The following is a 21822-nucleotide window of genomic DNA, read 5'->3' as shown; positions in this document are numbered from 1 at the left end:
GATGACAAGCTACATTTTGACAAGATCGCAAGGTACTGGTAATAAATGCGATTGACATCACGATCGTTTTCCTTTTATATGCATAGCATTTGATAAGGTTGGACTCTAGCGAAGTCCTTGTTGTACATGCAGTACAAAACCTGTACGATACGTTCAGGCAGAAATTCATCTACCCTACGAGATAGATAGATCTCTGCCCAAGTGGCCAAACAAGACACACCTACAGAAATGAAGTACACGTCTGTTTCTTGAATAATCACTTATAATTGCACTAGAAAGCTGCAGTATCTTAAAATTTCAAATTCTCTCATTAATCGCATAAAATGCCATCCTACAAAGTCATGAGACCAGTGTCCCATGACTTTGTAAGGTACTGTATATAAATGAGTGTTATTTGATATCCGCTTGTTTGCCTGTGCTTATTGTTTTTTTAATTTTATACAGAGAGGAACTGTAAAGCTTCAGTTGTTATCGGAAACAAACAGGAGCGAGCAGCACCCAAAAAAGGAAATTTCTTGCGTGTAAGGTTCAATTGAGCGATCAGCAAGCCTACCCATAATAGATACAATAAGAATTAAGGTCATCTGACACGCGCGAAGCCGATCATGCTGGAAAAGGGCAGCACATTCTTCTTGCTTATAACTGAAATGAATATTGAAGCTTCAAAACGTTTTCAGATGTCAATCTGAGAACTTAAAAGGCAGAGGGAGAAAAAGAGGGTTGGTCGACGAGACAAAGAGACTTCTTTGAACATCTAGGTAAGTTCCTTTGTAAAAAAATATTCAATTTAGCTTACAATAGCTAAATGTAACGTATTTCACTACACAATGCCCGTTTTTTCCCCCCGAAAAGCGACCTCTGACATCTAGCATGAGGTATGAAACTAAAAACGCAGTGCACTCCGATGCTAAAATTGTCTATGTGTGTCATGTGAATATGCTGCCTTTATCAGTTGATGCATTCGGGAAGCAATAACCATAGACGAAGATGTGACCTTTACAAATAACAACGGAAGGCCAAGTTTAAAGCAAGGCTATAATTTTTCAGACAACTCCGAATAATAAAAGCTAAGTCAGCAAAAAATTTTAACTGCTACACTCTGTTGATTCCTAGGCATTTCAAAACAGATCAATTCTGACATAACAAAAGTAAGTTCCGCTTTTTGAACAACAGTTGGTCTTAAAATAATGGGAGGAGTATAATTAACTGCGAAATGTTTTTACGTGGATTTATATTATAAGGAAATACTTCGCTTACTAATTTCGCCATCAACCAACTTTTAAATAAATCCACAACCGATATGTAAAGGAGCAACCACGTAGGAACGAAACCTCCATTTAATATAACTTGGCAACCATCGGAATGAAATCGCCATTTAATATAACCCTAGCAACCCCGTAGGAATAAAATCTACATTTAATGTAACCTAGCAACCGTGCAGGAATGATATCTACATTTAATGTAAATTAGCAACCCAATAGGAATAAAATCTACATTTAATGTAACCTAGCAACTATGCAGGAATGAAATCTACATTTAATGTAACCTAGCAACCATGCAGGAATGAAATCTACATTTAATGTAACCTAGCAACCCTATAAGAATAAAATCTACATTTAATGTAACCTAGCAACCGTGCAGGAATGAAATCTACATTTAATGTAACCTAGCAACCCTATAAGAATAAAATCTACATTTAATGTAACCTAGCAACCGTGCAGGAATGAAATCTACATTTAATGTAACCTAGCAACCGTGCAGGAATGAAATCTACATTTAATGTAACCTAGCAACCATGCAGGAATGAAATCTGCATTTAATATAACTTAGCAACCATGTAGGAATGTAAATAGAAGCTACGATGTAGAATATTAATAATTATCATGAATTTAAACACTGTTCATTTAATTAGATGTAATATTTAATTAAATAAATAAATAAATTTAAATAAATGTAATATCTTGATAATTAATCATATTTTAAATCGATAGATAATTAATATTTAAATGATAAAATTATTCAATTTATATTAAATCTATTATTAAACTGAAGTTAATAAATTTAAAATGATGACGTATTTCATTATGCGGTTAGCGTAATTTGTTTATTTATCCATAGCCTCGTCCCAAGATAGTACAGCATTAGACAGGTTTTACACTGAGTTATATAATTCGATCGATACGACTAAAATTATTATAATTATTTATATAATTGCGCCCATGTGTACAAAATTGAATGCATTTGTTAAAAAATTAACCCACCTACTCCACATAGCTTGAAAATAGAAATTTAAGAAAAATTGTATTTATTAAATTTATTTTTACAATCAGAACTTTAACAGTACCCAACTTGAATAACAGTCTTCAGTCTTAACAAAACAAAGACTGTTTTGTTAAGACTTAATACTATAGGATATTATATTTAAGATAAAATATTAAGAAAATAAAATACTGTATTTATTCGCCGTAATCTACACACATCTGATTGAGTTGATGATCAAAAGATATCATTCAAGTCATAATGAAATATTTCCCGTAGTTGGTAGATTTTGTCTTCATTTTCTCTGGGATGGAAAATCCCACAGAAAAATCTTTTCAGAACAGCTTAAAAAATAAGAGGCGATGAAAGGAAGTGTGGAGGCTCGCCAAGAAAAAGAGAAACAGCCGAAGGCAAACATGTGCAGGAAGGGAAAAAAAAAAGGTCACGGGTCTGATTTGCCTTCTCACACGACCACTCGGAGCGTTGATCAATAACGTAGTAAACCTCAACAGACAGGAGGATATCGGTCAGTAGGTTAACGACACCGAATGTTGTCGGCGGTAGAAGTGATTGAAGAGATCGCTATAAATAAGAACGCGGGTGGGTTTCAATTTTTGTAACACCAAACCACCGATCACAGTGATAAGGAAAGCAAAACTTGGGATGCATCGTCTTGAAGTATCAGCATCTTAAGGTAGGTGTGTTTCTGTATAGTTAAAAGTTAAGTGCGGCAGAATATCCACTAGAAAATACAAGGTTCTTGTGGCTTAAGTGACGGTGGTATATAATACTAAGAATCTCTCGTTTAAGAGATTCTTAGTATTCTCTCTTGACTAAATAATTTAACCTAAAACAAAAATTATCTGATACTGGACTGAATGCTTTGGATTAAATGGATAATAAAAAATATCAGTTATACGGATGGAAATATCGTATTTGGTTTGAAACTGTGGAGTTCATTGACAAACATGATTAATTCTACACTTCTCGAAGCTGAGTTACGTACTGTTTCTCCATAAATCATCCTGAGAAACCGATTGTGTTCAATTTTAAGGAATTTGAATATCTTCTACTGATTTTTTTATTTAAAATTTATGTTTTAACTGCCGTCCAAAGTCACTATTTTCAGCAAGAAATGTGACCAATATTATCTAAATGGACCAAATTCATTTGATCTCAGATAGGACTATTTTTAGCAATGTTTGATGAAAACATGGAACGGTTCCACCTATGATGAAAACACAGAAGCCTTTGAAGGGGGGGGGATACATTGGGGCCGTGATCTCCCTACCTTTTCATGTGTTCCATAAATCATCGATTGGTGATTTCTCCAAACACTGTAGATAGGTGACAAGGAAGGCCTCTGGTAGTTGGCCTTCCTTGACACCTGTCTACACTGTTCAGAGAAAGTCATATCCGCTATTATCATAAATTCCAACTCCATTTCTTTCCCTTCTGTTTTTAATTGAATCGACCAAGTGAATAAATCATTTTTGGTTTGCTGTTCCTCAAATGTAAAACCTTTCGTTTTGCTGCATTAAAACATGGCTGCCACTTTTCTCACCATCCTTGAAGTCTATATAAGTTGTCCTGAAGGCCTTGACAACACGTGCATTTGGCATCACGCCATGCATCTCTTCTTCGATGCTATTTAAGAAAATCAAAAACGGATCATCGGGAAATCCCGCTTCTAACATTAGCTCAATCTGAAGACTACTCATTAATCACAATGCTTTCCCTTCTGCCCTGTAGCCATTCTGCGATCCAGATTAGAATCTTTCTCGTGATGATAATATTTTCTAGCTTGTACAGTAACCTATCATGTGAAACTGAGTCAAATGCTTTGGTAAAATCGAAGATGTGTCCATTCCTCTATTATAATTGCTCTATTATGTGTCCATTCCTCTATTATGATCATATATGCGGGTTTTCTCAAGGAAAGCAAACAATTATTTAGATTTGCACTATTTCCAATAATATGGGTAAGCGATAAAGGTTCTTGCAGTCCTGACAAAGTGGACTCATCGAATGGGTGTATAAACACTGCTAGCGATGTGAAAAGTGTTAATATTCTCTAAGGCTAGTTTCATTGCCTATAATTCTGCAGTATGATTGTTATATTCAAGCGTTAGTGATATGGAGACTGTAAAAGAAGAAAAGAATGAACGCGGCATCATTGGCAAAAAGTCTGTTTTCAACCCTTCTGTACACTGCCCTACCATTACAATCCGAACACCTCTCCATGAATGGGGAAACAGGCCCTATGCATGCAATACGTCGCAGAACCTGCTATAAATATGCATACTGGGCTTCAAACAGACAATTGCAAAAGTGGGCATGCAAGATGACACGTTCAACAGAATTACCCCAACAGTTCAACAGAATTGATCACCTCAACAAATGCTAGACGCGGATTAACATGGTGTAAGGAGAGCGAATCCTGGACTGTAGAGCAGTGGCAAACAGTCCAATGAACAGACGAGTCGAGGTTCGCACTCTACCAGTCGGATGACCGTTTCTGGGTGTGGCAAACGCCAGGGGAACAGTTCCTTCCTGATTGATCTTCCCAATAATGAAGTTTGGTGGAGGCAGTGTCATGGTATGGGGTTGCTTTTCACGGTTTGACTTGGGCCCATTAATCGTTATCGACAAAACCATGAATGCTGTGCAATACCAGGACAATCTGGACAATTATGCACTTCCAACATTATGACAATACTTCGGGGAAGGCCCATACCTGTATCAGCAAGACAACGCGCCATGCCATACTGCTCGGGTCGTATCAGAGTAGTTTGAGGACACGGGTGTGTAAAAGTTGGATTGGTCAGCCCAGAGATCTGATCTGAACCTTCTGAGCATCTTTTGAACGTATTGGATCGTTTGGTACGTGCACGTCGAGATCACCAAAAAGAACAAGGCCGAACTGGTGACTGCGTTAAAGGCCGAGTGGAGGAACATATTACTTGACATTTATAAAAACCTGGTTGTGAGTATGCCGCAAAGATTGAAGGCCGTCATAAAAGCAAAAGATTTCAGCGCAAAATATTAAGGACGAGGTACATTGGTCTCTTGAAGTACGAGGGATGATAATTTAATTCGCGGACTGATGCAAGGTTTTATGTTTACTGTGCGAACTTTCCATAACTGCAGGGACAGGCGCTCTCCCTGATCGCTACTGAGCAAACTCTATATATACATGTCAGTACATGTCGAGCTAGTGTTGACTGAAGAATTTTCTTTTAGCCGCGTGTCACTAACAATCGTTTTGAAACCACTTCTCTGCCTTTCGAAAAATGGCTTGCAAGAAGCATTTAATGCGTGGGTACAACCGTGGCGAAAATGTGTAACGTTCAAGGGAGAGTATTTCGAGAAGGAGCAATCCTCAGAAAATTTAGATGATGACAATTAACATAAGATCTTGCACCAGTCCGCGAATTAAATGATACCCTTCGTATCTTGTCAAAATGTAAGTTCCGGGTGTGCAGGAAATCTTTTAGTGTAATACCGGTGTATCTATTTTTAGTTGGTTTGCAGAATATCCATTCTGCAGTACCCATGTCTCTAACTTATTTATAGAATTTTGTAGTTGTCTTCCAATGATTTGAATATTTTGTGAATGGCAATTATAGTAAGAGCATTGGCATACATATGTAGTTCTGCAGTACTGTGGACGATCTTTGTTATGGTGTTTACTCTAAATGAAAAAAGAGTACCTCTGAGCATGGATCCCTGAGGAACACATTTCTGTGTGTAAAACCACAGAAGTACAGTTTGATAATGGACATGAAATGTTCCGTGTTGAAGAAATTTTGGATGAATTCCGGTTCTAGGGATAAAGTTCTCTCAATATACCGTACCTCTAGATAGTGTCAAAAAGCCCTTTCAATATCGAGTCTTACCATTACAAGATGTTAGTCTCAGCTTTCACCAATGAGATCAAAAGTAGATCTATTTTGTCGGAATCCAGATTGATTGGTGTTTGTCAATGTTTTAGTTTCAAGAACCCAGGAAAGCCGCTTGTGGTCATTCTTTCAAGAATTTTACTTAGAAATACAGTGGGAGTAATTGGTCCTTTCCTGATTTAGGAAAGGCTAAAATAATGGGATGATTCCAGGATGTCAGAAAGAGGAAATATCTACCTGTCCTTCAAGAAAAATCCTTTTATAAAACTTTAACAGTAGATTTAAGGCTGCGCTGTTTAGTTGTTTGAGCATTACATAAAAATGGTGAATAGTATGACAATTTATCGTGTACCTTTAATATGTATTAAAGAATTATCACATGTTGGAGTGGTAGACATTTCAGAGAAAGTCTCTGCAAGGACGTTAGCCATTTCTTGAGTAGAAGGTATTTCCCGTCCATTCTTGGTTATTTTATTTTATTATTTATTTATTTTATTTATTATTTTTTTGCGACCTCTAGTATCCTTTCCGATATCGGAGACGAACCTGCATCCATGGGTCTTTTTTGGATCTTCTTCTAATTTGTCGTGATTTTTCTTTAAGCCACCTTATATAGAATAAGGTTGGTGATGGTTGTAAACTGTTTCTAGAAGGTATTTTGTAGTCAACTAAAACCGCAACGCCTCCACGTGCAAATATTGAAGAATTTCTATCTTTTCTGTAAGTTGTAAAAATTTTAATTGATGGAGTTACTCGTTGAGTTAGGTTAGTCTCGTGAAAACAAATGGCTACAGGATTATATCGAGATATTAAATGGCAGATATCATCGGTATTGCTGCGTAAACCTCTGCAATTCCATTGTAAAATGTGCTGTATTATTTGAAGAGAGAAGGTGAAGCTGTCTTATTGTGAAATATTTGCTTTTGGAGGTCATATTTCGTTTTATCCTTTTTAGGAAAAAATTGGATCCGGATTCAGCACACTCTTCTACATCACTAGTTTGAACAGGTGAGCACCTTGTCTCCATGTCATCTTCTACATGAAGATCAAGTACTGTTTGATCTTGTATAGTTATATCTTCAGTGTCCACGTTGTTTGAGTTTGTGTTAATTCAATGGTATGTTGCCTTTGTGATCTCTTTGGTATTTTATCATCTGGCGTGAGTTTAGGTGGAATTGTGATAAGGGTATTATTAATTTCGTCAACTAAATCTGGTTTCAAAGTATGTTGATCTATCGATGGTACAGATCGTGCCCATTCTGCAACGGTTGTATCGTGAGGGATTGGTACACCCGTTTGAATTGCAATAGTTTAGTAATTTTGTGTAGTGGAAGCATAGGTACATTTTGGCATAGTTAACCTGACTTGCTTTCTTGCTTCTTGATATGACTTTATTTTCGATCTTATATTTTGCTATCAGTTTTCTTGAGATCACATGATTTCCAATATGCTGGACGATCGCTCTTGCAATTTGGACGTGCCCTAGACTTTGCAGTGATTCTGTTTGTAAATGGGTTTTGACCAACTATTCGGAAATATAACTTTGCCTCTGTCTGTTTGAGAATGACCAAGTTTTTGGTATTTGAAAGACTGTAAGGGATTCGGTATGTATGGAAGAAAGCTTGCTCACCTGGTGTGGTGACAATGTATTATTAGAAATGATGGTAGTTCTGGTTTGTTCAGGTCTGTTTATTTTATTTTATTTATTTATTATTTTTTTTTTTTTCAGTGTTTTGGGAAAAGAATGTTTTTATTGTAATTTACGAGTTTCACCCTGGAAGTTTGTTCTCTGTAGTGATGGATAAGTATCACAATCCATTGTGACCTCTTTTGGCCCGGGAGCGGAATTTTCTTTTCTCAGGTTTACGGCCTACCACTGACCAAGCGTTTGAGAAAATTAGTTAGGTTAGTAGTTTTAATAATAAATATATACAAGAAAAGAAAGTTGTAATTTCCTTTTTGGATTCCTACTTATTGATTGACGATGTCACTGCGCGGTAGCATGGTGACATCGTCACCGTCCTTCCCACGCCGGGTGTAAAAGTCCCTGGTTCGAATTCCGTCGATGACACGAGGAACTTTTATGGGCTTTTTTCACTCCGTGGCTGAGTTAGTCGGTCTCAGGAGTAGATAGCAAGGTTTTTCTCTCCAGAGAGCACATGCAATTCACGAACATAATACACTTCGGTAGTCGAAGTAACATTCCGGGTTACCCTAAGGGTCCCATCTGGTTCATTTCCTTCTTTTAACGATATACATAAAACTCTCCTTGTTCCCGGAACTGTTGAAGTCTTCAGTACTTTTCATCGCTTTATAATTTTCCAACCATCTTTTCCTTTTCTGTTAAAGTGTAAGCTCTGTGTTCATCCATCTCGGCATCCTTCTCCTGTTGTATTTTCTTAATGGTATATTTTTCATTCATGGCTTCTGTGATTGTTGCATTAAAGATATTCCAGAATTATAATGTATTCACCCTCCCGATGCTCAGTTGTCAAAGGGCATGTAGCGTTTTAAGCTATCATAGTTTCCTTTTCTGAAATAAAATCCTATGCATTACCTTTAACAACTGCTACCTCTTTCTTCATCTCAGGATTGCGTGATGTTACCTGGTTCGTGGGGCAGTGATCATATCTAGAATATTCTTACCTTTAGTATTTTCTCTAACGTGGTGATACAAATAATAGCACTAGCCAAAAAAAAAATCCTACCACCAGAGCAAAAGCTTGTGGGTGTAGGGTTGGTTTATTATATATTTTTTCTCTCTCTATATTATATTATTTATTATTAATATTCTTACTATACCCTACTTTGCATCTGCCTTGTGTGTATTTCACAGAAGAATTCCGGTTCTGAGGGAGTTCCTATATTAGTGCACTCCTCCTTTGGATTTTGCTGTGAGTTCAGAAATGACCAAACACTATTTGCATTAAGTTAAATACAATTAGTTTATTATACATATTTACAAATAAAAAAATCTAGCAAATCATTACACATTATTCACTTGATATAAGTACATAGCATGGATTACGTTCCTGGTCATTAGGCTCTCCTATCCATCATCTTCTTCTTACTATTGGGCCACTAACACTCTCCGACGATCAGTTTAACTTAACTCTTTCTTAAATACAATTGACATTTTATTTATTATTCATACTTATCTAGGACAATCCTACATTCTACATTCATTAAAGTTAGGCAGATGAAACGTAACTATGAACTACCCTCTTATTAATCAATCCTTATGACATTTCTGCACTTATCTATGGAATAAGTATTGAATTAACTATATGCATCCCAAAAGAATTCCCTTTAACTATTATCTATCTTTAGCTACAGTCTTTTGTACTACCTAATGGTACATATGCCGTTCAGCACTTACTGAATTCCTCAGCTAATACTAGGATTGATCTTTGACTTTCTGGTCTGCATCGGGGTCCACCATCAGTCTGAGATCGCTTTTCTTCAGCTTCGGAACTGCTAACATCTGCCAGGGATACTATTCGCTTCGCCGATCATTCCTGGTGTCATATCTTTCTTCGCTGTGCCTGATCATTCAGTAGGAGTCGCTTCCCATTACTTTATTTCTTTCTGTAGGCTACAGGACGGTCCAGTGTTCTTCCATAAGCATTATCTCGCTGTCCTCCTTCTAAAAATCTCTCTCGGTGGACGCTTTCGGACTTCTATGTCCCATCTCGAGAAAGTGCCCTTTACTGTAACTTATCTATACTTTACTAAAGCTATCAGAACTTAGTCAACTCACAATAACTGGTTCTACTGGTGGATCACTTCCGGGGACTGTTTCCCGAACCTACCTCTCCGAAAAAAAACTTTCATCACCCCTTCTAAAATATACCTCTCCGAAAACTTTCATTACTCCTCCAAAAAAACTTTCATTACTCCTCCAAAAAAACTTTTATCACCCCTCTTTTCGCGCGCTCTTCCCTTTTTATTTCCCAAAATTTCGTAACGCTCCTCCTTTCCTCAACCAATCATTTCTATCTGACCATCATCATCTCCATTCTCATTTGCCTCGACCCACGACAGGAAGGTCGAGCTCCTTCCGGTGTAGAAAGGAGACTTCCGATTTCCAGAAATTTCTCGAACTTTCTAGTAAGATGACCGGAAATTCCGTCAGCTCAGAATCTTTCCAGAACCATCCAGAAAACATCTGCGTCCATTTACTTGATTCGTCTCGCCTTATTATAAAATGACCACGCCCGCTCTGTTAACGGTAAACCAGGACCGCTCCCCGCTGGTACCCCTATTGTAACCTCTGGAGCACTCCGTCCCTTGCCATTCTATCAATTGACCGCCCACTGTTCTGTCTCGCTATCTTCGCTTGCTCTTTTCGGGTAGTGGGCGCTGATCCTATGTCTTTTTCTAATGTTTATTTTCACAGTATTTTTTCTCTTACATTAACTATAGCCTCCACTTAATTTAATTCCATTAAGGTGAGACCTACTATCTTAAATATTTGTGACTTTAAGTGTTTTCTTGTAAGGTTTACAATATCACTCTATCTAGCGTTCTTCCTTTAATTATATTGATATTTAATTTAACTTGTAAGACTTTGTATCTTACAAGCTGAAGATTCTAAAGTAAATTGATCCACTGATTCCAAATGTTTCTATCACATTAGTAACTTAATCAATGATCAATTTTAATTATCATACAATATATCTTCTTCTTCAAGAAGAGTGTTTCCATTTACAATGGGTTTCCTCAGCCTACAAGTTATTTTTGGTAGGAATTTTTTCCTGCCATACAGTGCAGTTCACGATGTCTTGGTCGGTTAAGCCTTGGACTGTCATGTACTACCATACTCCATTTCAGTTGTGTTGGATACGCCAACACAACTGAAATTGATGAAACTGGATTAAGCATATAAAAAATTGTATTCCATGTATCAAAATTGCAGGGGTGGAGTACTTATAATATTTTTCGAAATGGGAAAATTTTCCCTAATATATTGAGAATCATTGGTATATATCATGATTCCTCATCCTGTTACTGCTGTATGAGATATATTTTCTTGGCAGAAACTGTAACTGCTGACTTGGGTACGAAAGTCTGAACAGTAGGTTTACCAAAACACCGTCTGGACCAATTGTGCTGATTTTTCCTTCCAAAGACACCTCATTGACAAGTATGGAGAAAGGTTCTATGAAGCTGTACGCTTATCAAACATCGAAAAGAGTTCTGCTCTTTGATCCTCTCTAAAAACACCCAAATGATAATTATAAAAGGACATGAGAAATTTTAAGGTTATGAGAAATTCTAAAGGTCATTTTCAAAAGTCAGGGTAAAAAAAAATCTGTTCTTATAAGAATTATATTTTCATATGTATAATTCGGACTTCATATATATCTATTTCTTCAGAGACTGTTTTTATTTACAGCAATGGTAGTATGTTTTTAAGGAATATCTTGGTGACCTTTCTCGTGGTATGGTGTCAATCCACGTGTATCCTAAGTGCAGCTAGAATCAAACGTCAGTTCAACAATCCTATAGACAGATTCATCCAATATGTGTGGGAACCAAGTGGTTTGGTAAGGTGGTACGCTGCCAGGGACTTGCTGGTGAACATTCTTCTAAGTTGGAGGAATGTGGTTCCATCAATGATCATGTTGCCCTTCTACGCAGCAAACGGCCAGCTTAGACGCAAAGAAAGAATGGACAGGCATTCAAGTATCATGGAGAAGAAAGACAGGTCAAGGCGGGAAGTAGCAAATATCTTCGGCAACTCAAGGATATCAAAGCCGAAAAATATCGCCTTTTGGAGGAAGTTAAATGAAATGCATCGATATAAAATTCAGGTTTGTGTTTTCTATATTATATTTACTCGTTTTCTATATTATGTTTACTGATCTATAGATTGATATTTTTAAGTTTTAAAAATATCAATCTATACATATATCAATTTTATCAAAAATATTATAAATTTTGTCAATTTTATCAAAAATATTATAAATTTTATCAAAAATATTATAAATTTTGTCAAATTTATCAAAAATATTATAAATTTTATCAATTTTATCAAAAATATCAATTTTAAGTTTTAGAAATATCCGTGAATAATAACTAAAATATCTCCAGGTGTCGCTGTGTCCTGTCGTCTGTTTACTAGTATTTGGCCTAACTTCTAAATTAGACCACATTTTCTTAATTCCTTAATATTTCTTAATAAGAATAAAAATATTCTTAATATTTATTAATAAGAATAAAAAATTTCTTAATATTCATTAATAAGAATAAAATATTCTTAATATTTTTATATCAAATTTTATTGCTATAAAAATATATTTAAAATAAAAATGTATTACAAAATAAGATACTGTTATTTTGCAAATTTTTGCTCTTTTGAATAACAGTTTTGTTGTTATGAAGATTATGATATTATAATAGATTTTTACTAATTTATTTGTAACAAGTATAATTGATAATAATTTGTTTTTAATAATTAATATATATATATATATAACGATCTTATAAAAAACATTCGATTCTCTTAATGGCACTAGATGGCGACACAAGTTAATTGATATCACAAATTGAAGAATAAATTTTTGATTTTTATTCAGATTTTATACAAGTATTTTAGTTATTATTGTGTACCATAATATTGTTTATTTTTTTTCTTATTTCAGAATCATTAAATGAAGAAACTAAATTGCTCGTTTCATCTTTACACCATCGCTTAATTCTTTCTGCTAAGACGTCGTTTTTCGAGGCAAGAAATTAAAAGCAGAAATCACTCGACCAATAATTAATTTCAATTAATACATTTTTTAACGAGAGATGGCAGCAGTTGTGCATTTTAAAATTGTGTTAAATTATCCAATTATTTATAAATGATAAATCAGATTAATTCCAACTGTTCCAGTCCACCGATGTCCAGAAAATAATCATTTTTTCGTTAAATAAATATTTATATACAAAAACTTGTACTATTTTTCTGGTTTTTAATCTCAATTCTCAAAACTTTTCTTCAGATAACGTAGTACGCGTTCTAAGGTCAATGTCCCTTTCTATCTTACCTTTCCCGCTACCCTGTCCTCTTTACAGATGGCGCTACATGTAAGATTGTCATTTCCGCAGCTGAGAGAAGGGGAGAAAGAATATCTTTCTTAAAAACCATTCAATTATTACTAAGAATTTCATCTCAGGTGTTACAATCATATTTTCCGGGTCTTTAATTAAACTGGAACGGTGACCAACCCACATTCACTTGATATATAACATTAAGAGGGAAGAGGAAGAAGCACTTGTTCCTCCTCTCCCCTCTCTCAATTCACGTGTACGTTTTCATTAATTTCCTTCTCCCAGAACTAGTTCACTCCATGAACCTCAAATGATTCTGGATGAGTAGTTCTGACCTAATTTACTTGCACAGAACCGGACCTGTTTTTCAAGTTCAAAGGTCATTGACACGCAGAGTGAATTGCCTCAAGCAGTAACATTTTCATAACCTATTATGAGAAGTGCACTGTTTATTTATTTTATAACAGAGGAAATGCAATTTGCTCTGGATACTTTTTAAGAAATGGACTCAAAAGTTGTAGTATTACTGGGACTAAAATTCCTTAGTTAATATTACCGTTATTTTATTTTATATAAAGACATATATATTAAAATAAATCACAGAAATATAAACAGCAATTACATTCATATTTATCACACAAAATTAAAATTTACTCTCAATTTCGAGAGCATTATCCAGTCTTAAAATGGCTTCCATAATTGTTTTATCCAATGATGGGTTTATATCGAAAAGTATCTCCCTCTTTTGTTCACTTCTTGAGCTCCGTTTTAAAGGAACAGGACTGAAGGAAATTGCCAGGAGAAAAAGAAGTGGAATACCCAAAATTACCAAACCAATCGGGAATACAGCTGCTAGTAAAATCACAACACCAATTATAACAGCTATCGAAACTCCAGCAACTGTTGCTGGGTCTCCTTGTTGTAACTTATCAAAGAACTCGTGCAATCCTGGAGGAACCTGGTGTTTGTAGTACGGAAGAGAGACAGGTGGGTAAATTGCTTCACCCAGAGACACTGATATTTGGAGAATTATCATGAGCACAATAAACATGGCGAATGGCTAACGAGAAGTGCAACTGGCTTCTCTTCCTAGATTTTAAAAATTAAATTCGTTATTCATTTTAAAATACTAAAAAATATTTTACTATTTAATTAATATAACTCAACACATAATCATTAAGTAAAATTATTAATTATTAAGGAAATAATCGAATTTAAACAACAAATATAAAATTCTGATTATCTGCTATTCTTTAATTTCGTTGTTGGACTCCAAGAAACTTGTAAAATTAATTCATGATCCAGCAGAATATTTAGAAATTATTTAAGAAATCTAAAAGCAATATACTTAGTTTTAAAATGTAGAAAATTTCTTTATATTTTAGAAAATGGTAAATTATCACGATACCAATTAATTAAATGGAATTACCAACCTTGAGCAATATCAGGAGACTCAATGGTGTTGCAAATAAAATTCCTCACGATGTCTACTTCATATATAAACCCTAGGAATGCCCCAGCAACCACTATAGGTGACATTATGCTTTACGATTCTCATAAAGACATTTGTATGTTTGTGAGCAATCTTACTCATTCCTTCTCTTCCTTGTTAAATAGGCGGTCCGGAAGTCCAATTCATACTTTAAAAATCCCATAAAGCATAGGTCAGGCGTTTATTATTTGCCCGCGAAGATCACAAGACAATATGTGACCTTTAATCTCCGCTAACAATCTGTGACATCAGCCGTACACAATGTATTTTGGTCTCTCTGAAGCCTAGAAGTACGAGTGGGTGGTTCAAAAAAAAGATTTGTATTCGCCCAGAAGTAGTTGTGGTAGTAAGATGAACTTTTTTGTTTGTTTGATATTTTAAATCTGTATAGAACCACACAAATTTTGGTTTCGATCTGACAATTCATTTTGTTTTCTTTGAAGCGCTGAATGAAGTGTCACAATGGATAAAGTGGAATATAGCTCAATTATTTGGTTCCTCTTTCTGCAAGGGAAAACACCTAAAACGATCCATGAAGAATTGGTCGCTGTTTATGGAGAAGACTGCCCAGGTTAGTGTTGTTGCATATTGGTATAATCAATTGAAATGTGGAAGAACCTCAGGGCATGGTGAAGAAATCCCAGCAAATTCTGTAACAGAAGAGAGCGTTGCAAAAATTGAGTCATTAATCCTGGATGATCGTTAGGGCTAGAGAACTATCTGCTGAGTCCCATCATCTACCAACAGTTTCATATGAGTAAAGTGCCGGCTAGATGGGTTCCCTCACTTCTGATGCCTTACTTGAAAAAGGAAAGGCACAATCTGCAATGAAATGTTGTCGATATACCAGGAAAAATTGAAATATTGCCGCATGCTACCCCCAAACTTGCACCCTCAGATTTCTTCCTCTTTCCTGCCCAAATGGAAAACACTTTGCTGCTGATGACGAGGTGATTTCTGCTGTCGAGTCGTGGTTTGAAGGACAGTCAGAGGACTTCTACGAAACTGGCCTGCGAAAGTGTATCGAGAGGTGGCAGAAATCTGTCATTTGGTCTGGTGACTATATTGAAAGAGTGCAATGTATGGTGTTTTTTTCATCCTTCTATCACAACTACTTCTGGGTGAATACAAATCTATTTTTTTTTTAATCCCTCCTTCGCAAATGTTTGATTTTGAAATAATTTTGTTATGTATAGATGCTCTATTATTTTGGTACATTAGTTTATGTATAATATTAACTGCTAATATATACAGAGTACCGATACAGTACATTAAAAGGGGGCGTTTCATTTTTATGTATCAATAGAACATTAATATTCATAAAGGATGTTCTATTTGCGTCATACAGATTGGTAGAAAAGATCTATAGGGAATTAAGTAAACATTAGCAAAACCTGGCGTTTCTGATTTGCCACTCAACCAATCATCACGAAAAATATTTGCTGAGTACCTCTTGACTTCCTTTATAAATGTAACATTGCGTGTCCAAAAAGAGGGAAGAGAAAATGCCCGATACTAAGAGAGTGTAATGCAATAAATAATAGGGTTTGTTATAAATGAAAACCATGCTTCGATTATGTACTTTAAAAAGAGATCAAGAGGTGGCGCTACCATTCGAATTCTTTTTTTATTGATTTATAAACATACATTGAAAGAATTTAAGTCTACGAAGTGTTTGTCATTTCTCTAATTCGAAGCATTGCCCTCTGAAGTTTTTCCAATGCCTCATTCACTGCTTCCTCTAGCTGTGTCGGGTCGAGTTCTCTCTTTCTTTTTCCAGTCGTAGGACCACCAGGAAATCCAACGTTCGTTGAGATCACAGGTATGTTGGTAAGTCCCCAGACGGTACTGAAGGTTGAAGGAAGAAGTGCAAATAAGGGGGTCAGGAGAGAGCCCAGTCCAATGACTATCAAGACAGGGATGGCTGCTAAAAGAATGATGGAGAACGCATCCAGTCCTATGAGGTTTTTGAAGTTGCTTAGCTTTCCACCACCGGGACCAATCCTATGTACATCGTCCAAGAAGTTGCTACTTTCGTAACAATATGTTTTTACCATCATTAGAAATACTAAAAGGATCAGCAAAGATGTCCTCTGGCTTGACATCGGTCGTATCCTGGAAAAAAGAACGGACATTCAGATGTTTGGAGAAAGTTGAATTCTTGCTTGCTAAATGAATGACGAATATAGTGATCAGTAATAATTACAAATACACAATAAGATGGATGTTTGGTCTACAATACATTTCAAATCAAAACAAAGTTAGGAAAATTTGTTTCAACTCCTTTGGTAGATAATTACAGTCAAGGGCCAAAAAATTAGAAACCTTTTGCAGTTCTCGTCAAAAATAATTAAAAGTGGTATTTTTGAAGTTGCTTAGCTTTCCACCACCGGGACCAATCCTATGCACATCGTCCAAGAAGTTGCTACTTTCGCAAACGTCAGTGTCACATGGTATGATCCCTTCCATGATATTGTACGCATTCCTGGAGCTTCTCAGTCGATCATGGAGAAGCCAGATGATTCTTCCCAATTTGGGAAACCTGTTATTGCTGGAGCAGGCTCAATTGAGAAAACAAAGAAAATCGCTCATGTGTCGAAAGCAACCATCTCAAAAGTATACAATCAGTGTAAGACGAAAGGAGAATGGTATGGGACGGACTATGTCCACTTATACCTTCAGAAGAGCGTTGCCTCCAATGAATATCTTTCCGTCATATCGGACCAACTTTACTCTGCAATGCTTCCTTTTTTTCCTGGATTGCAATGGATTCTTACAAGACCACAACGCAACTATCCACCGAATAAAAATTGTATCTGAATGGCTCGAGGAACATTTCGAAGATTTTCAACGTCCATTCTGGCCGCCTAATTCTTTAAAATGTCTGGGATTCGTTGGAAAGGGCAGTTTGGCTTTACAATTCTCTAACACCTATAGTACAGCAACTGAGAAATGTGATGGAAAATGGTAAAATCAGAAGCTAGATTTCCTCAAAAACCTAGTGCAAACCATGGCACGACTATAAAGGCTGTAATTTGGACAAAGGTTGGCCCTACTAGATATCGAATAAAAGTTTCTAATTTTTTGGCCAGTGAGTGCATTTACAGTAATACATTGTTTAATTGCTCAATCAAAATTAATTAAATTTATTCCCAGAGGACATGGAGGCACGCTTATCCGAGTGGTCAGTTGCACTGGAGAGTTTTTTGTGTTCAAATCCACGTGATGACTCCAGGACTTTATATACTATATAATATAAACCAAATATAAACAGAAGATGCATTCATTTATCAACGCCAGACGGCGCTTCTGAAGCTGCATGGGTGTTACTGTACCATGCGAAAGTGATATTGGTCTGCACTGGAGGGAGGTCGATATAACCACGATTAACAATAACTGAAATCTAAACTCGAATTTAGCTTGAATACATCTTGAATTTTTAACAAGTCTTCATATGCTGGTAGCCAGTATCAACTAAGACATTGTGGAACAGATCTTTCCCTTGCTCTACTGAGAAAGAAAGCAAAAGATCTATATGAGATCTGTCTGTGCTGATTTCCACAAAGGTAAGACACATACCTGAACTTATGAACATGACAGTTACTCCTGAATGATGGGTATTCGAGTCAAAATATTCAACTTGATCCACGTTCCTGGAGTGTAAATATTGAAAACCGATTTTCTGACCTCCAGAGAAGGATCTTCAAAGAATTTCGGTCAAAACGCTTCTACTCATCAGTGCTGGATTAGAAATCCTGGAATCATATTGGTTTCTTAGAAAAGACACTTTCAGTGGCATAGTAGTAAACCTCGATTAAATGGACTTCGGAAATAGCATACAGAATCCATTGAAGGATTTCCATCTAACCTTATCCCATATAGTCCGTTAAATTTAGCTTTTTTCAGCGACCCCTCAAGCAAGAATATTTTTGGAAGGAAAGCGTTTGGCGCTCCAAAAAGTAAAAACGTATACTTGTAATAAAAAAATTAGAAATTGGACATTCTTATAAGATTTTAAGATGCTCAATCTATTTTATTGTCACTCACCTGCGAGCAGTTTCCATGGTGGAAACAAACTTCCAGCCGTAATCCACTTTGCACCCTCCTTTTCCACAGGTCGTGTTGGAACATACACGCGCACAAAAACACCACCCGCTACTGGCAATCTAAACTCGCTAATGATTTACTTCCTGAAAGGGAGGGCTTATGTATCGATCGATGATGCGAAGAAACACGGTCGTGACTTCTCCCACCTTTGATTCCGATAAGTCATTTAAGGGTCGATGGAGTAGGGAGGTCAGATGAACGCTCATACGAGTCGGGTGTCACTGAAAATTTTATCAAGGTCGGATTCCACTTACTGAGAGCTGTATTCATTTGATTGTATTTTGGGGTTAGTGATGTGTGTTTCTTTCTCTCTCTCTTTTCTCCCAGAATTCTTTATTTAATGGACGCTTAGAATTATTTGTAGAAACCTCAGATAACCAATATTTGTTTAAAATATTACTGTCAAAACGATAAAAACAGTTCTAGATTGTCATCTGTCAATTAACGTTTCGTTATCCATCTATAGAGTAGTTTAATCTTGTGAGATTTGGTTAATATGTCTTTCAGTTGATATTTCATTGATCTGACCTCATCCTCTTATTAGAGGATGGGGTGTTATAGAGCCTGATAACATCCTCTTATGGAATCTGATAACGATATTAATAATGTTAGTTTCTATGGTAGCTTGTCGATTGAATCCCTCCATCGATCTAGCTTCGAGTGTAAATGAAATACTTGGTCAGAAGATTAAAAATTGTCAGTATAAAGACATCATTAAAATCATTTCGTACCACATCGAATAATATCAGATGGAGATCCAGACTTGGACATTTTCCGCAGATGGAAATCCTGACTTGAAAGCAATATTGCAACCTAATTACAATGAGTAGACAATATAATGGAAACACTTGGTATGAAAGTAATAGTTTTTGTAATGGCTGTATGATCTAAAACTACATCCTCAAAAATACCTGCAGAACGTAACATGAGTCTCAGCCATACAGTTTCAAGCAAAACAATTCTGCGAGACTTCATCAAGAAGAAATTTATAGCAAAGCTGCCATTGCCAGACAAGGAGTTACTGATGGTAATGCTAGAAAGAGGATGCAATGGTGTAAGGAACACAAAAACTGGACACTTGATTATTGGAAACATATTTTCAGATGAATCATCATTCACACTTTTGCCACCATAAGGAGCAGTTACGTTTGGCGAATGCCAAAGAAAGCATATCATCCTGCCTTGTGCGAACCGTCAAACATGGAGGAGGATCCATAATGGCAGGATCCATAATGACCTAAAAAATAACATCTTTGTATTCTTTAGATCCTGCCATCACCCTGAACGAGCGAATTACTGCCACCGATTTCTTGGTGGAGCAATGTTCCTCACAAACGATGCCATTTTTCAAGTTAATAATGCTTCAATACATACAGCGTCCAGTCTTGGTTCCAGGAGCATGAAATTGAGGCTAAGCGTCTCCCATGGCCTGCGCAATTACTACACTGGTAAACAAAATTAACAGAACGCATGGAAAACGTGGTTTAACACGTGCAGCTTGCGATAAAGAGGGACAAAATTTGGTATGGTGGGTACCACAGAATAATGATGAATTGAGGAGACAGCGAGAAACTTCGGACGGGTATAAGGGACATTTATAGGGATTGTATAAGAATTACCAGAAAGATCACATAACAGAAGTCGATACAAGATGCTCAAAAATATGGTCACATGACATCAGTACGGCATATGATCCCCTCCAACGACTAAACAGGCCTCACAACGTTGAATCATGCTCGATAGGAGGGTGTCTATAAGATTTAAAGGCAACAAATCCCAGCGCAGACCTTAGCTCATCAAGTAATCGAGGAGTTGGCGATCAGCATGTAATGCCAATCCCCAAGGCGTCCCTCACATGTTCAATCGGATTTAAGTCTGATGATCCTGCTGGCCACGGCAGTAGTTGGACATCTTCAGTTTCAAGATATTCCTCCACCACTTGAGCCCGATTGCAGTGGCGTTGTCAGACATGAATAGAAAATCTGTGCCAACCGCACCCATAAAAAGTCGCACATAGGGTTCGAGGATCTGTTCTCGACACCTGCGCGCAATTATTGCACCCCCTATAAAACACATGAAGAGAGGTGTTCTGTTGATCATTATTAGAACACTGCCTCCATCGTAAGCGTCCCTTTGATCAAGGGGAAATGGCAATGCATTCCTCGTTGTCTGCCGATTAAATAAAGTCTAGAATCTGTTTGTAGGCTAAAACTGGACTCATCAGTGAACAAAATTGTACCCCATAATGTCAGGTCTTCAAGTCGCATGATCATGGCACCAGTTTCAATAAGCTCTGCGGTGGATACAAACCACTGGCTTCCTTGCTTAGAGTTCACTTGAATTGAGTCTTCTTAACACAGTCCAGTTGGAAATGTTTTCACCTGTGGTCGTAGCAACCCCAAGGCACAGTTGATGACAGAACATCGTATGGTACCGTCTTGCTGTTAGGGCCAGTTAGCGACCTGTTCTAGTTGACGTAGCCCTCTCCAGTTCTTCTTGAAATGGTTCCTGTCTCCTGAGACAGCATCCATAGTGCGCAGAAGAGGACACTGCTTGACACATTAAATCAATGTGCCACCTCCATCTGCGACTGTCCCATTTCAAGTCTTTCAACGGCCCGACGTTTAGATGTCAAGTCCTCTAAACGTCGATGACTTTCAATTCTGAGTATTGGATAGTGGCAACCCCAAAAAAAAAGGTATGATTTTTTGTTCTGTTAATTTTGTCTAGCAGTGTAGACTTGAACTTTTTTGAGATACCATGAACATATATGGAGAGGAGAGCGAGATGCAGATCTACTCCAACTCCATCACTGAAGGAGTTTGAGACGTAAACTGGTTTAATGTTCCTCTGAAGACAGTTCAAAAATTAATGAATCTACTCCACGTAGAACACTAGTTGCTTTAAAAGCAAATCGTAGCCCAACATCGTATTAGTTCGTGCCTTTAGCTCTTATGAGAGGTGTTTCCATTATTTTGCCCACCAACTGTAGACTCTCAGTGTAGGTGGATGTTTATTTTG

The 21822-nt window shown here is 36.7% G+C and overlaps 1 protein-coding gene across 1 annotated transcript; it reads left to right on the top strand.

Annotated features, from left to right (window-relative positions):
• Positions 1–667: 667 nt before the first annotated feature.
• Positions 668–12919, top strand: LOC150091883 (uncharacterized). Its single transcript, XM_090386064.1, has 3 exons — positions 668–758; positions 11560–11977; positions 12809–12919. The coding sequence occupies exons 2-3, from the start codon at positions 11570–11572 to the stop codon at positions 12815–12817; spliced, it is 417 nt and encodes a 138-aa protein (XP_090242190.1). The 5' UTR covers positions 668–758; positions 11560–11569; the 3' UTR covers positions 12818–12919.
• The last annotated feature ends 8903 nt before the right edge of the window (positions 12920–21822 follow it).

This window comes from Mastigoproctus giganteus, chromosome 1, assembly GCF_048544385.1.
Source record: "Mastigoproctus giganteus isolate SK-2022 chromosome 1, ASM4854438v1, whole genome shotgun sequence".
Lineage (NCBI taxonomy): Eukaryota > Metazoa > Arthropoda > Arachnida > Uropygi > Thelyphonidae > Mastigoproctus > Mastigoproctus giganteus.
This window is presented reverse-complemented; position numbering and strand designations above follow the sequence as displayed.

Excerpts from the sequence above, each read along its gene's own strand:
- LOC150091883 (XM_090386064.1), top strand. The coding sequence starts at position 11,570 with ATGTTTTTAAGGAATATCTTGGTGACCTTTCTCGTGGTATGGTGTCAA.